This window comes from Syzygium oleosum, unplaced genomic scaffold, assembly GCF_021117445.2.
Source record: "Syzygium oleosum isolate NSW1041296 unplaced genomic scaffold, Sole_v2.1 Sole_v2.10, whole genome shotgun sequence".
Lineage (NCBI taxonomy): Eukaryota > Viridiplantae > Streptophyta > Magnoliopsida > Myrtales > Myrtaceae > Syzygium > Syzygium oleosum.
Window position 1 is genome coordinate 5,802,883 of NW_026607494.1, and position 16,216 is coordinate 5,819,098.

Consider the following 16,216-nt stretch of genomic DNA (forward strand, 5'->3'; position numbering starts at 1 on the left):
AGGGATCTAGATTCATGTGACCATAGAACCTAACCATAGACTGAATTTCTACCATAAGGATTATCGAGGTGATATTTTGAGCTAATATAAACCGATCTAAGAATGGTCATGAATCGATTTGCGAATGTCGTATAATTGGATCGCGGGTGATTCCGCCTCGCCAGAATACGAAATTTGCGAACGATCTCAAACCTATTCCAAACGATCGCGTTCTTTAGAACTAGTGATTGATCCTCGCAATTACATGACAATCGAGGTTGCCATGGCTCAAGTGAACTTAAACGTGGCTCGATTTAGTATCGACCATGGGTCGAATGTACGAATTTTCCCGAAAGCCACCCGTTAGTTTGAAATAAGCTCAAGTCGCGTGTATTTGAGTTTGGCCATTAAATAGAGACTGAGTTTGGGTGTTGAAAATTTTGAAAGTGATGACAGAGTAATTGGATGACGTCGTTATTAACGTGGTCAACCTCAGATTTGTCCGGATTCGTCAGAAAACTGAAATTTTGACAGGAAGTGGAAAATGACCGTTTTGCCCCTGGGATTTTGTGAAGACCAAGTGTAATGTGAGAAGGGCATTTTGGTCATTTCATACTAACTTTAGAGATATAAATTTTTGGACGATTTTGCCCCTTTACTTTTTGTGAAATTCCAATTTTTCCCTTGGATATTTTTTGTGAGAGTTGATCTTGGCCGTCGATTTTTGGATAAGATTGAATCTTGGCCATTGAACGGAAAGTTGAGAGGGGGGTAGGATGGTAATTTTGGCTTGGGGTAGGACACCAATTATTGGTGTCACTTATATAAATTCTTTTCCTCTCTCTTTCTCTCTCTCCCTCTCATTCACGCCTACACCCTCTCCCTCTCCTCTTGGCCGAATTTCCCTCCCCCTCTTCCTCACGTGAAAGTGGCCAGCTGGCCACGCCTTTGGCCGCCGCCGCACGTCCGTTCGCCGCCGTCCGTCCGTGGTCGCCGTGAGGCCGTCAGCGCCCCTCGCCGCTCGTTGGCGCCACCGTTGCTGTTCTCCCTTGTTCCGCCACCCTTGGTTGCTAAATCTAGCTTAGGACTCTAGGTAAGTGATATCCTAACCCTCGCCTAGGATAACAGGTAATTTCGGGTTAGTTCGTGGCCGTTTTAGCGAGTTTTAGGGGTTATTTGTGGAGAAATTGGTGGACTGAGTTGGCTGAGTTGTTTGGATGGATTTGTGATAATTTTAGAGGTGGAATTGAGGTTAGAATTGATTAAGTTGGTGATCGGGGATGATTACGAGTTATTATCGGGAATTATTGCATAAAAAATGGGCCTAAATGTGATGTTTTAGTGATTTTTCTGTGGTGGCCGAGTTGACGTGCTTATTGTGGCTGAATTGCGGCGTGTTTACGTTTGAATTACTATATGTGGTGAATCAGGATTTGTGGCATGAGTGCGACGCTCTTGATTGGTGAAAATTAGCCTAGAATACGAAAATTGTGTTAAATTGAGCTTGTGCAAGTGGAATTGATGAATTTGTGGGTTCATGTGGCTTGTGGGTGATTTGAACACTTTAGGTGTCGTGTGCGAGTTGGTCGTGTGAAATTGGCATGTGATGTGGCGTGCGCGTGATCACTAAAAACCCTAAGGCGTGTACTGTAACGCGGGGTCCAGATAAAATGTGGTTTGTCGACGTGCTCACTTGTTAACACCTAATTTTTAGCCGACGCGTCATTAAAAGTAGAAAAATCGAGATTATGGTTTCCGATCGCGACGGAACCCGTTTCTTGAACAAAAAGTGTCGCTTTTTAATTCTGTTTGTTGGCCTAGCTTCTGTAAACAATTTTCTATTCATTTCATGCAAAAACCCGAAAAGTCAAACGGTTGACTTTCGAGTTGACTTTTTGGTCAACCCTTTGACAAAAAGTCAACCCCATGTCAAGTTGGGGCTTTTTGCATAAAAAGATTCATTTCAAGTTTAATTTCACTTTAGAAGTGAAAATTCCAGAAAAATTCAAAGATTTGATTATAAAATCAAGCGCCTAGTGAAAAGTCAACTAGGTTTGACTTTTGGTCAAACCTTTGACCAAAAAAAATTGAAAAATACAAAAATCCAAAAATCATCTTATTTTACATTCAATTTGCCTTTGGCATTTGAAATTTTACAAAAATCGATTTAGAATCAACTTTTTCCCAATTTGCGGAATTTGGTTCAAATCGGCCAAAAATGAAATTACTTCATTTCTAGTCGTTTTTTAGGTTGGTTTTCTTCACGACATTTGATCTAGAGGTCATCTTATATTCAATTTTGGAACAAATTTTGTAATTCCAATCCAAACGCAAAAATCCCCAATTTTGGCCATAATCAGCGATTTGGATCGATTCTTCGTGATTTGCGCAATTGAGGCACGAATGAGCCTAATTTCTTATATCAAATCCAAATTCAAAATGAATTTTGAAAGATTCACATGAATTTGAGTCAATTTGATCAATTTAGTGATCCAATGATTAAGAAGTCTAAGAGTAATTGGTCCAATTAGTGCAATTCAACTTGACCCATTCTGGACTAATATTCAATTTGATGAATTGAGACTCAATTTGGCTAATTGGACTTCAACTAAATTCGTTAGTCTAACTTGGCCATGCAATTATCCAAATTCAAGAATAATTGAGCTAAATAAGTTAAATTCGATCAATTTGTGCATGAATTTCAAATCGGTTCAATCCAATTCGATCGAATTCAATATTAATGGGGTCAATTAATCATGATAGAGATCAAATTATACAAAATTGGAACAAATGGAACCAAGGATTGAACCGGTTCAACCCGGCCAAACTCGGGACAAACCGGTTCAACTCGGTTTGATTCGAATTGAACCGATCCGATCGGACTGGCCATTTTCCGGTCGAAAATCCGGCGATCGACGGTCCATTCCGACCAGCCAAGGCCGGCCACATCCTTTTGAGCCCAAAAATGACAAAAATGCCCTTAATTGAAAATTACAAAAATGCCCCTAAGTAAAATTACTAAAATGCCCTTCCTTAAGGATTAAGCAAATTAATTAGGGGATAAGCAAATCAAGCATGACCATTCATTTAGAATTGATCATGTACATCCATAATGCCATGTCACCAATCCTTAGCCCTTAAGAAATATTCTTAATCATTAAGGATGCATTCTAGGCTATTGGATCAATCTAAGGGCTAGGATTCAAAGTTGAGGGGAGTATATAGTTTTTTTTCCCTCCAAAATTGGAGGAGGACTCTCATTTTTCAGATTTGAATTCTCTCTCCTCTCTTCTCTCTCTCTCTCTCCCTAGTTCATGCATCTCTCTCCCTCTTGCTCTCTCTCTCGGCCGCCGGCCTTTCCACCTCTCGCCGGCTGTTTTCCGACGAGTCGCCGCCTCACCACCGTCCTCCACGGCAGCACAAGGCTGGTCACAAGACCAGTTGTCCTTGCTGGTGTCTTGAACTCCTCTGTCCAGCGTGATCTCCCCCACGCCAGCATCACCGGCATAGTCGCTGGTGATTGAATCAGCCGGTTCAAGCGGCTGAATCGGCTGATCGGCGATCCCTCCGGCATTCCCGAACCTCCAGCAGCCTTCCTTGGTGTCTTCACGTGGCTATGGTGGCCAGCTTCCCGCTGAATAGCCACCAGATCGCTTCTGTCGACTTGATTTTTCGTTATTAGTTCATTAACGCGAAATCGAGTCGGTTCTCACTATAACTTGTGCACTCTATTCTCATAGGTTTGTTGAGCTTTCCAAGACTTCTCCGTGCTGCTCTTGATCTGAATACGGAGACCGGATCGTTCGATTGCGCGTCGAAGCATCATTAAATAAGGTAAGTACACTTGGATGTTATTCTGTAAATTCGTGTACAGAGAAACCTACATGTTTGAGACGCTGATTTCAGCTCGTTAATGTCGAAATCTTGCGAAGTGATGAACTAGAGAATCGTAAAACACGTCTCAAGCTTTGATTTGATATATTGCATGCCTCAATCAGACTTAGTTTTCTATGTCAAAACTCTTTCGGAGGTTAGGATCAGAATTTGGAATGTGATGTTCAAGTCTGTTCTGATGATCTCCTGATTGACGTTGTGCTGTTCTATGATTTTTATGATTTTCTACGATCGTTTTTTGAAGAAACTTTCTCATGAAAGTCGTAGAACACATCTTAATATGTTCATCATAAAATTTTCATAAAATTCCAAGCATGTTAGGATTGTACGATCTGCAACGTCATATTGCATAGATCTGGTGACAGACTAGTTTCTGACTCATCTTCATGTGTTCTTCAATTTTTATATATTCATGTATTCAAAATATGACAAGATTTTCTACACAAAATTTCACACTGAGATCGAGATATTTTCAGTGATACTAATTTCATCAAAATCGGAATTCATTTGAATTTTCAAAAGGAATTTTTATGATCTAATCAGTATCTGTGTTCAGATCTGATTTTCATTCCTTTGGAATACAAAAGATGTTTCTTCGAATTTGATAAAGTTAGAGTCCTCCTTTACGAAAAATCAAAACCACAAAGTTGTTCCTTGGGCTCTCATTATGTTGACTGGAAATTTTGAGGGCCTAATAGCAATTTTTAGATGGTCAATTTGCTGAAAATTTCATATAAGGTCTTCTCGGGTTAAAATTCGATTTGCAGTTGAGTCCTTTGTGAAAACCGAACTTTACAAAAATTTGGAGGACTTTTTGGCAAAAACTCAAAACATGAAAGTTGTCACACACGGAGAATCCTAACTGTATAAAAATTTTCATGCGGTTTTGATAAGTTTTGTTATTTTTCCCGCTATTATTTTGAAATCCCTAACAGAACCGGGTCCAGTCTCTCACCGATAGTGAAATTGTCTGTTTCGTGAAAATCGGTGGGGATTTAGAAAAAAATGGTCTTCTTAACTTTTGATCCTCATGACATAAGCTTTCTAATGAAACCTGAATCACTTCATTTGGACATCATTAGGTTAGTTAATCACATCTGAACAGAAGCAATCTGAATTAGATAATAACTGAATAAGTGGTCTCCTTATAAAGCCCACTTCCCATTGCTTGATTGGTTGAGAAATAAGGCCCATGGGCCTGAATGCATGCTTATTCCATTGCTATGCATGTGTTTGTTAGATGGACGTTAGGCCGGGTGCATGTTCGGCGGGTAGCCCATTATGGTCATTTAGAACCCGACTTTAGGGGTTAATTGATATGAGTTGCCGTTTTGTGAATGCAAATGGTAGCCCATTATCGTTAACCATTAATCAAATAATGTCAGATGATTAGGTGGGTGGTGAATCGAAATGCATGAAAAACAAAGGCTGATCCCGAGGCCCGTGCTTAATTAGTGAATTGTTTGCACCATTTCTTTTCTTTGGTTGTTCCTTTGTGCATTGTTTGTCGTGAATGTATGTTGTGAATCTAAACGCCGACACCTGAGAGGCGATCCATGGAGGGGATAATCCAAATTGTAAAAGACCAAGGCGATAGACCGATGTCCAATCCGGTCTCAATTTGTATTCACTTGATGGTGGCGATAGACCGATGTCCGATCCGGTTTCAATTTGTATTCACTTGATGGTGGCGATAGACCGATGTCCGATCCGGTTTCAATTTGTATTCAATTCATTCATCCTTGATCATGTCTCGGGTTTTCAATTTGTGTTGTAATAAACACCCGACGAGTTGCGGGTTTTACTTTCTCATACTTAGAATTAGCTCGTCTTTTCAATATTTTGAGTGTTTACTTTACGAAATGTCTTTCAATATAATTGATTGTTTCTTTCTTTTTCTAGACTAAGATAGGATTAGTTTAGAATCTTAAATGAAAACACAAAAAAAAAGATGCATGATCACTTAGTGGATTAAAACTTTAGCATGAAAATGGTAAAGAACAAATGCATGACAACTTAGATAACAACCATGTTAAGTTTAGCGGTACCGAAAGGGCTTTTATAGAAATATTAACGTAAGCTAGTCCCCGAACCTTTGATCTCTGGTTTCGTAGAAACCAATACGAAATTCCTGCGTATTGATTAGGTATTCTAGCCGACCTTCGACCTAGGCTAGTGGCGACTCCTAAAGATAAAATTAATCCGCTATCACGCGAGGTATGAATTAGGGAAGATTCACGTTCATGAATAATGGACCATACGGATGAGCAATCTTTTATGATGTACCGTATGGACCATTTCATGAACACTTACCTCGAAACCCGCCTCATCGAGTTCGGCCCTCAAGAGGTAAGTCGCGACAGGCTTGGCGACTCCACTGGGGACTAGGTTACAAACCTAAGTGGATTAAAGCCGTAATAAACTTGTTGGTTATTATCTCACTTGTTTACATTTTGTAGCATCGTCTGCATGTCGAAGGCGCTTGGAAAATGAGGTTAGTCCGCTAACCATGTGTTAAATGGTTTTTTAAGTGGGAGATATAAGGGGTGGAGTGAGTGCAAATCCCTTGTTTTGTAGATGGCGTTCGGATGTATGTCAAATGTATGAGATTATATTGAAGTGTTCTTTGTTTTAGATTTAAACGCATGTTTACTTGCTTTAGCACAACACAATGCACCCACGTCCCGTGGTCTAAAACCCCGGATCGCTTTTAGGGCACCTTTAGGAGGTATTAAGAGTGGAATCCGCATGAGAATGCATGTGGTAATCCATTCTTCAATATCGCTCATCTTGATTAGTAAAAAGTGCACCGACTGACATTAGTAGCGGTGGGTAAACTCTTCTTATCTAATTAAGGTGGGGACCTTAAACCTTTAGAATCCTACCCTTAGATGTCAAAACTCACATGTCCTCATGCGACGTGTCGATGTGTTTGCCATTTTTTTTCCTTCTTTTTCTTCGCGGTAAGGTTGATTGTATCGTTCTGCAATTTCAATTACGTCATTCCATGTTATATTTCTTTCTATAATGCGTGGTGATTAATCTTGATGCCTCAAATTAAGGTTAGTCAAAATGGATATGTCGGAGATTCGAATGATCCCCGTACTTAGAGCTCTCGTGACCATGTGGGAAAGTCTCGAGTCAAAGCACAAGGACTACGTGGAAAAGAGGATCGGATATCTTCCCGCACTTTTATATATCGAGCCTCGTGTTGCTATGATCAAAGCATTGTCCCATTTTTGGAACTCAAAGACATCCACTTTTGTGTTTGGTCGAAACGAATTGATCCCTATAATTGAGGAGTACGATATTGCCATTGGAAAAGTCGGGTCTTTTGGTCTAGTTAGTCCTCCGATAGATATAGATCCTATAACTCTTTTGAGCCAATTCTTAGGAGTTGACATTCTCTAAATCAAAGGCGTTCTTAGAGGAAATTCTAATGCACTCCCTTTTACATTCTTAGAACGACATTTTTCTAACTTGCCAAAAGAAGCGGGTAATCAAATTCTTCGAGTCTTTCTCTTAGCATTCTTTGGTTTTGTGGTCTTTCCATTCACCAAAAAGACCATGGATCCTTTGGTAGTTCACATTGTCAATCAAGTGTGTATGTTCAAAAGATTCTCCAATATGATTCTAGGTGAGACCTTCGTATCACTCAATAAGTTCAAACAAAACAGAAATGGTATGTTTAGAGCCCCAATAGGTTTACTCCAAATTTGGTTGGTGTCTCACCTCAAAGACTTCGGTTTGAGCTTGAAAATCATAGATGTGTCCAAAAATTGTCATCCTATCTCGCTCTTCCTAGAAAAGGAAGAAATCTTTCCTTATTGGTCATTCTCAACTTGGTTTAATTTTTTTAAGAAACTTGTTCCAAATCAAATCCAATGGCATGTTCTTTGGCTTGGAAATCCCGAGGTACGCCTTAATAACGGATCCGACAACCCAATCCCACTTTTGGGTCTCACGGGGTCTACGTCATATTACCCTTTTAGGGTGATCCGTCAATATCGCGCGCTTCAAAAGAATCCGCCATTCCTCAAGTTGGGGTTATATCATTTTGACTATCACAAAGATGTCATCCAAAAGGGCCAAATGGCGGATTTGAAGGAAATGATCAAATCCATCATTGATACGTGGTACAAATGCCACCCATAGCCGATTCTCATTACCGACGAGTCAGAATTGGAAGGGGAAATGAAGATACATCATGCATTGCCGGAGTACATACACCGTCGCCTCGAGCTTGAGCTTAAAGTGGATCTCCCTAATGTCCCCGAGAAGCCAACTCAACAACAAGCTATAGCCGCAAGAGCTCTTAAGGAAAAGGATGAGGCTTTAGCCGAAGTTGAACGTTTGACCCAAGAAAACAAACGAATTTGCCTCGTGCCTAAAGAAGATTCATTAGGAGTTTGGCTATATTCCATGAGGAAATCTCCGTTCATGTAATTTTCATAGATTTGATGTATAGGGTTTCCTTTTTACTCATTTTAGTAATAATGTAATAGGATTCTCTTCTTGTTTTTAGATTGATCTATAGGGATTGTATTTCACGAATTTTGTTATTAATAGTGAAATTTCCCTTGTGTGTACTTTCTTTTCCGAGATTCCAATGAAATATAGATGGGGCATCTTGATTAATCATCGCGTGTTACCCCTTTAATTGTATAATTTCTTGTGAAGAAATTGTGATAAGAGATTATTCACATGATATTGCCACAGTAGTCTGGGTAGATATAGGACAACCCATTTGACAAGCCCATACTTATACAGGGTGGTGCTTTCGGGAGGGTATGAACGAGTTCGGTCCGGTTGGTGGTTTCGATGCCCCTCTTGATGGAGTGAGAGATTGGGATCCATCAGCTATACGTCCTCCTGATGGGGAGATGACCAGCCTCGACACTAGCCTAGCACAGTCAGATCATCAGCCTGTACCTGCAGAACCCGAACCCACGGTGGCTGAGCTTGAACCGGAAGCGGAAGAGTCACAAGCAGGGTATGATCCGATGGACGTGGATTTAGGAGAAGAGCTCAAGGAGGAACCCGCAGAAGAGGAGCCCGAAGAAGAACCTGAGGGAGAACCCGAGGAGGAACTTGAGATGGAGCCTGAAGAAGAACCCGAGGAAGAACCGGAGGAGGAACCTGAAGAAGAGGAGCTGATTGAGGTCCCATTGGAGTCGGGAGATGAAGATAATCTGATTGAGATTGAGGCGGATTCTAAGTCGTCAGAGGAGCAGGTGGATCAAGGAGAGTCAGATTCAGGTTCTGGGGAGACCGATTTAGAGTAGACACCGTCTAGAGGCCGTAGGGGTTAGTAGGGGTAGGGTAACCCTTTTTGAAGTGCCCCTTTTTGGAGTTAGTATATACCCAGACTACTTATCCCTTTTAATGTTGGTGGTACGAACTTTAGAAGCCGGTTTGCGTGTATAATATGTTTATGGTGAATATGGTGGGTGTAATGAAGTGGTTTGTTGCTGGTTGTGATGGATTGTAATGGATATTATATATATCGCGGTGTAATATAGTGCTTGGTGATTTGGTGATTTGTCTCTCCCTATTACCCCATGATTATATTGTCAGGGTTTATGTTCTCGTTTCCGCCGTGTTCGAACTCAGATGTGTTGATTTGGGTCGGCGACGTTTCCAAGGACGTCGCACTAATTCGACCGAGCTTGAGGTGTCGTGCGCTCGTCGGGGGTTCGGGGTGTGACACATTGTACGGTGACGTGGAAATTCATAGAGTTAATATCACGAAAAATCTCATACTAATACAGTCAATTTTGTCACAGGTGCACTAATATGGGTTTTTTAGTGGTATTAACCTTATGGATTTTCCGTGGACTAGCCACATCACCAATTTATAATTAAATTTGTTACATGTATACTAGTTTAAGATTTTTTGTGATATTAATCCAATTTAAATTTTTATTTGCGTTTGTAATAATTATAAAAAAAATTAATGTAAATTAACATGCCCGCATTGATACGTGACAAAAGTCCTTGGTACTTCAGATAAGAAAAAAAAAATCTAAAACGCACACACCACAAAATTTGCAAAAAGGAAGAAAGTCAAATGCAAAGGCCACCCTTGACAGCATTGTAAATCTGCGACCATAAAGTTTCCTCGACGGTAGAGATGAGCATGAAACAACCTCACTATGGAATTGTTACTTTATTATATGAGAACTGCACTTCGAACCCCTTCCGGAGATTAACGTAGTTTGTTGGGGATATCAAGGGACTTCCGACTAGGAATCAAGGATCGCTCGTTCAAATCTCATAAACTTTATACAAACTTGTTTTGTGATTTAGGAGGGGGGCACGTTGAACTTAACCCCACAGACCTTCAGATAATCGGATCCATGTACTAGTGCCCCTAGATTATAGACCAGAGAACTACATTTCAATTATTGGAATCTACAAAAATAATTTTTCTCCAAAACTTATAATAAAAGGATTTATACGGCATATATGATTCTAAGTGCCGATATTCGTCTAAATTTTTTTTTATCGACCATTTTGATTTAAATTTTTTAAAAAAAGTTCAAAGTGCTAAATTCACGAATCAAACTAATCACACAAAAGGAGTCAAAACATATCCACTAGACCACGGGCCCACAAAAATGGTAAAAAGGTGAGATTACAGAGGGGGACCAATTTAAAGCCCCTCAAGGGTGGGGGTTGAACGGTAATTTCGCCCCCTTCTCCTCCCCCCAGCGCAGGGACTAGCAGCCAGGCGATGAACGAAACGAAACAGCGCGCGACGCCGTCGTTTTGAGGCAAAATCGCGAGAAAATTTAGAGTGAAATCGACGGGCTTTCGCATCCAATTTCCCCAAGCTTGCTCCTCCAAGCAAACTTCCCCCCCTCCTTCAAATCGCCATTCCTCAACGATCCCGTATGAATTCCCAGAAGCCGTGAGCGAGCTTCCTTCCATTCTTCGTCTTCGGGTCAGTCCTCTCTGGCTCTCCTGATTTTCTTTCGTGGGTCGTCTCCTTCTTTCCGTGATTGCTTGCTGATTTTTGAAACCCCGTTTTGATTTGACGTGCTCTTGTACGTCTCCTCGCGTGCGGATACGGTGAATTCACAAGTGTATCGATTTTGGGGTTTTCGCTTGTTTCACCGCTCAACTAAGATTTATTATTGATTTTTCGAAGTTCGAATTTTCCTGGACCTGCTTGTCCCCCTAGATACTCTCCTTAGATTGTCTATTTCTTGAATATTTTCTACTTAAACTTCACAGGTGCCAAATTATTTGAGTAAGAACTTTTCTATTCGGTTTATTATATTTTCACATGCTCATTAAACCTGTTTGCTGAAAAACATCAGTAAACGTGATTTTTTAAAAGTTTATTCCTTTACTTTATTATATTTATCCTTTCAAAATCTCAATGTTTAGATGCTATGTTTATTTAAGAATCACCTCCAAAACTAAAAGTGAGAAAGAGGGATCATGACCAATATTGGCTTCTTTTTATCTTAGCTTTTTTTTTTTTAACTCCAGGATTTGTTTTTTTCTCGTTGAATCCTTTATTTTTCATAAATTTGAAACCCTTTTTTAAAAGGGAGAGTTTCATAAATGGTCACACAGCTCGTAAGCTTACTTCTCGCAAACCCCAAATCTTCTTCCCAAAGTTCACTGTCCACCTAATTGGGCCTCTCTTGCAGCCAGGGCCCCCTTCATAAGTCTCCAATTGAAAAGGAACTGGCAAAGCGTGGCCCACTAAATGCTACACAATATAGAATTGAAATCTCAAATTGAAACACGAAAATCGAGAGTTGGATTGTTTCACTCGATCATATCCCCGGACACGCCATTGATTTGCTGGGCCTTGTACTAGTTCCTGATGGCATGCTACCCCATTCCTAATTTCGTTAAATGTATTTGTCCTTCGTTGTGATACTTTATTTTATGTGGATTTTTGGGAAGAGGTCATTCGCGAGATGTTTCTCCACTTCGAATTTGTAGACTCTTCAACTATTAGGTGTTGAAAGAAATTGTGTTAACTTGGAAGTTCTGAACATTGATTATAAGAACATGAGGATTGATTAGACAAGCGACCATTGTTTATTATCATTGCACTTTACACGGTAGTCTCACATCTACTACTAAATATTAGGTTTGAACTACAACTACTTAGTACCACATGAAATCCTAGAGACAAGCTCATCAACATAGCCTCACCGGCGTGTGAACAGTCTATAATTCTCTCCACATAATGTAACAGTACCCCATGAGCACAAGTTTGTTAGTATTTCGATCATGATATAGCGAGAACTTGTGATTTTATGGACAATAGGTGAGCACGAGACCACTGACCCAGCCAACCTCACCGTTGGCCCACCAACAAGAAGCTTGTGGGCTAAGGAAAGTCATCTTCAATGGAATTAATAGCTAAGGAACGATCGTCTAACTATTCTATCACGGATGGAGACCAAATCAATGTCATGTTTGAATATAAGTTCTCTTTGATCACTATAAGTGGGGTCGGCGGTACCCTGGGATATCGCATCATTCGACAAGAGAGGAATGTCGCGATCTCGTAGGGGTTCGGGGCGTAACAGTGGATGCCAGCCAATGCTAACGTGGCAATTTTTTAGTATATATTTTTATTTTTTTCCTTTGTTTTCTTTCTCTTTCTTTTTTTTCTTTCCTTCTTCTCTTGGTCAATCGCCGGACCGGCCAGCCTCGCCGGCCATTGGGGAGTGGTTGCACATCCGAAAATGTAAAGACATCCAAATTAATGTTTGACTTGCTAGATGGAAAAGCAACATCATAAGATTCAATTGCCTCGCGATTCTCTTGATTTTGCTGAATACCCAAAGGATTTTGGAGCTTCCTTATCCCTTCCAACTTCATTGCCACTTCTTTCATTGTAGGCCGGTTACTCCCATTCAAGTATAAGCACCTTTTTGCAAGGTTAGCAACTGATGCAATCTCTTCCTTCTTACCTTCTTTTGAAACTTGAGCATCCACAATGTCGAACAAGCGATTTTGCTCCATCGAAATTATGAAATAGGTTGCGAGGCTTCTTCCTTCTTCTTCCCTCATAGACGAGATTGGCTTTTGGCCTGTTAAGAGTTCAACAAGGACAACTTCAAAACTGTACACATCGCTTTTGTCTGTGAATTGAGTTGATTGGAAATACTCGGGATCTAGGTAACCGAAAGTCTCCTGCACCAATATGGTTACATGAGTTTGATTGAGGGAAACGAACTTGGAAGTACTGAAATCTGCCATTTTTGCCCGATATTTCTCATCCAAGAGGATATTGGTGGACTTGATGTCTCGATGATAAATAGGAATGGAGGTTGCTGAATGCAAGTAAATTAAGGTTGCTGTGATTTCAATCGCAATTCGTAGCCATGTGTCCCACGATACACGAAACTCGTCATTTGGGTCGTGCAGGTATTGGTATAGAGTCCCGCTTGGTAATAAATCATATACTAAAAGCGGGACTTCCGTCTCCAAGCAACACCCCAATAACTTAACCACGTTCCTTTGGTTAATTTGTGAGAGAATAAGGATTTCCGTTAACATTCCCTTGTAAAGAGTACCTTGCTCACCTTGCCCGAGTATCCTATCATCGTTGAAATTGTTCGTGGCCTTCTCTAAATCCTTGGAGTTGAACAATTTGCTTTTCTCAACAAAGCCTTCTGGTGAAGATAGCTCACTTTCGAACAAAAGACCGCCATTGCATTTGAAGTATTTCTCTTTGAGCTTGATTTGTTTTCTCATCTTGATGTATTTGTACAACCTCCATAAGAAAAGACACAAACGTAGTGCCCCAAGGCCTGCCCCAAGCCTTGCATTGCAAAACTTTAAGGTGCACAAGTGAGCAAAATGTACCAATCTATTAAAGAAACTTATCATAAAAAAATTAAGTGAATCTGATTATAAGAAAACATATAGAAGTGATTAACCTGAGTCTCCTTTCATGTGGATTTATCTTAACAACCATGAAAAATTAATTTGTCTCCTGTTTAACTTCCATCCGGCGAAATTTTTATGCATACATCTGCACTGTACAACTGATCTCCCCTACAATGAATTTAACAAACCATTGATGAAAGTCAAAATGTTCCTACCAGCATTCATCTTGATTATAACTGTAATTATTCCAATTCAAGAATAAGTAGGAACCTTGGATATGTTTTAGTAGATATGAAGCGGCGACATTGGAAAAGTTCAAGTGTTTTCTTATCTATCAAATGTAAGTATAAGTGTGGAAAGAAAGTTTTGAGGTCAGTTTGGCGGTTGCTAGATTGAAACTTATCTGTAATCATCACCCAGCGACATGGCTATCATGTTAGAAGGAAGGGTAAGGTAAAACTTATTTCTGTACCTGTTCTGAACATAATTTATTTCGAAGCTGTTCTTTTTCTAAGAATACTCAAGAGCATGAAGTGGTCTAAAATTCTCGGTTGAAAGATCTACTTACCAATAAGAATGAATGGAGCTGTCTTTCTACCATTGATGCATTTATAGTCGCCCGGTATGTTCACACAAGTCTCGGGGCACACATTTGATTCTTCACATTCGTCAATATCTGATGACAAATAAGAAACAAATATATTAGCAGCAAAACCCATCTCCTTGAGTAAAATTAGAAAGACTGGTAGGTCGCATTCCCTCATAAATTGTTAATTCCATAGCTAAAATATTGTGCTTGTAACTAAAGGACTTTCATGTTCCCTTCTGTTTCCAGTAAATTATTGTCAGTATATCATAGTCAATTTTGTTTGAAAGAGCATTCACTTTGTACAATCTTGGGCAGAAGAAACAAAAAAAGAAGGCAGAAAAGCATGTATGTGATCATTAAACAGTGTGAATGCATTCTTTTCGGAGAAAACTATGGGAATCAACAAGCCACTTCCCTTAAAAACGGAATGTGATAGCATAAAGTATATTAACTTGGCATCCTCCAACAAGATAGGGGTCACCACTATACCCCGTTCCACAATAGCACTGCATAAATGGCATTCTTTCGTAGAGGCCATAGAGGTTGTATGTGTTACAGCTGACAGGGTTATTATCGCTTGATCTATATAATACGTAATCTTGCTGGATAAGCTCATGTGCATCCTTGGTAATGCTCACCACTGGAACCGTATCATTCAACCTTAAATCATATAAACTTGTAAATTTAGACCTCAAGAACCATGATCTATCTGCCAGGAAAGCGTACTTGCACCCTTGATGTCCACCTTCTTCCTTGAAATCCACACTAATGCCCTGTAGGTTAAAGGGCAGCGGAATCTGGCCGCATCGTTCCCTCCCGAAACAAGCATTATACTGGCTAATGTGGGTGTTGGTTTCAGCACATTTCAACCCGCAACCAACAACTGATTCTGTGCTATTCACTGTTGCCAGGGTGTTGCAACCGACCAATGTAAAGACGTTCCATGTCTTGAAGAAGACAAATTGACTTTCTTCTAATCTCACCAATGTAAAGACGTTCCATGTCCGTCTCCTCCACAACTTGCTTTTAAGTAAATTAAAGGAAGACTGACCCTAATCATGCCGTTCCTGGATCTATCGCAATTGGGAGTGAAAAGTTGAGAACTGGCAATCCAATCTTTTTTAGTATGGGAACCGTGTTGCTTTGTGGGCAATCAATCTCGTACCACTCATCCATGAAACACTCGGCTCCTATTCTGAAGGGGAAGGGAATGGTGATGTTTCTGCATGTTTCATTGCAGTCATGCTTTGCAAGTCGAGATGCAGCTCCTGATGATTGTACGATGAGGGAAACCAGAAGCAAAAGAATTTGAAACATAGAGTTCCATAGGGAAAATTGTCCAAAAAAGTCTTAAATCTATTACATTTTTGCCAATTCAGTTCTAAAACTTTCAATTTTGCTAATGTAAATTTAAACATTTTGTATTTATGCCAATTTAATCTATCCGGCCAATTTTGGCCGCCCGACGTTGATGTGGACTCTGGCCAGCGTCGGCCATCTTGCCAACGCTGACATGGCAATTTTTTTAATATTTTAATATTTTATTTCTATTTTTTATATTTTTTTCTTCCCTTCTTCTTCTGGCTGGCCTAGTGACCGGCCAGAGGGAAGAGCAAATGAGGTCGACCTCATCAGCCTTTGGCGAAGCTCGCCCCCACTAGTCACTAGTGTGGGCGAGGTCGAGCCTCACCCAGCCAAAGCGAGGCCAATCTTCCTGTCCCTAGGTTCTCCCTCACCCAGCGACGGCAGGGTCGGCCTCACCTTAGCTCGACCTCACCCTCACCAATGGTAGGCGGGGGAGAGCTTCGCCCAAGGCCAGCGAGGTCAACCTCACCGGCCCTTGTCTCTGACCAGTCGAGAAGAAATCAATTCTAGCCACTAATA

General features: G+C 40.4%; 1 protein-coding gene and 1 pseudogene across 1 annotated transcript; one reads left to right on the top strand and one right to left on the bottom strand.

Moving 5' to 3' along the window:
- Positions 1-8,067: 8,067 nt before the first annotated feature.
- Positions 8,068-9,158, top strand: LOC115662017 (uncharacterized). Its single transcript, XM_030584191.2, has 2 exons — positions 8,068-8,224; positions 8,644-9,158. Exons 1-2 carry the CDS (start codon positions 8,068-8,070, stop codon positions 9,156-9,158), a joined length of 672 nt encoding a protein of 223 aa, XP_030440051.2.
- Positions 9,159-11,452: 2,294 nt separating this feature from the next.
- Positions 11,453-15,655, bottom strand: LOC115662016 (wall-associated receptor kinase-like 3; annotated as a pseudogene).
- Positions 15,656-16,216: the final 561 nt, after the last annotated feature.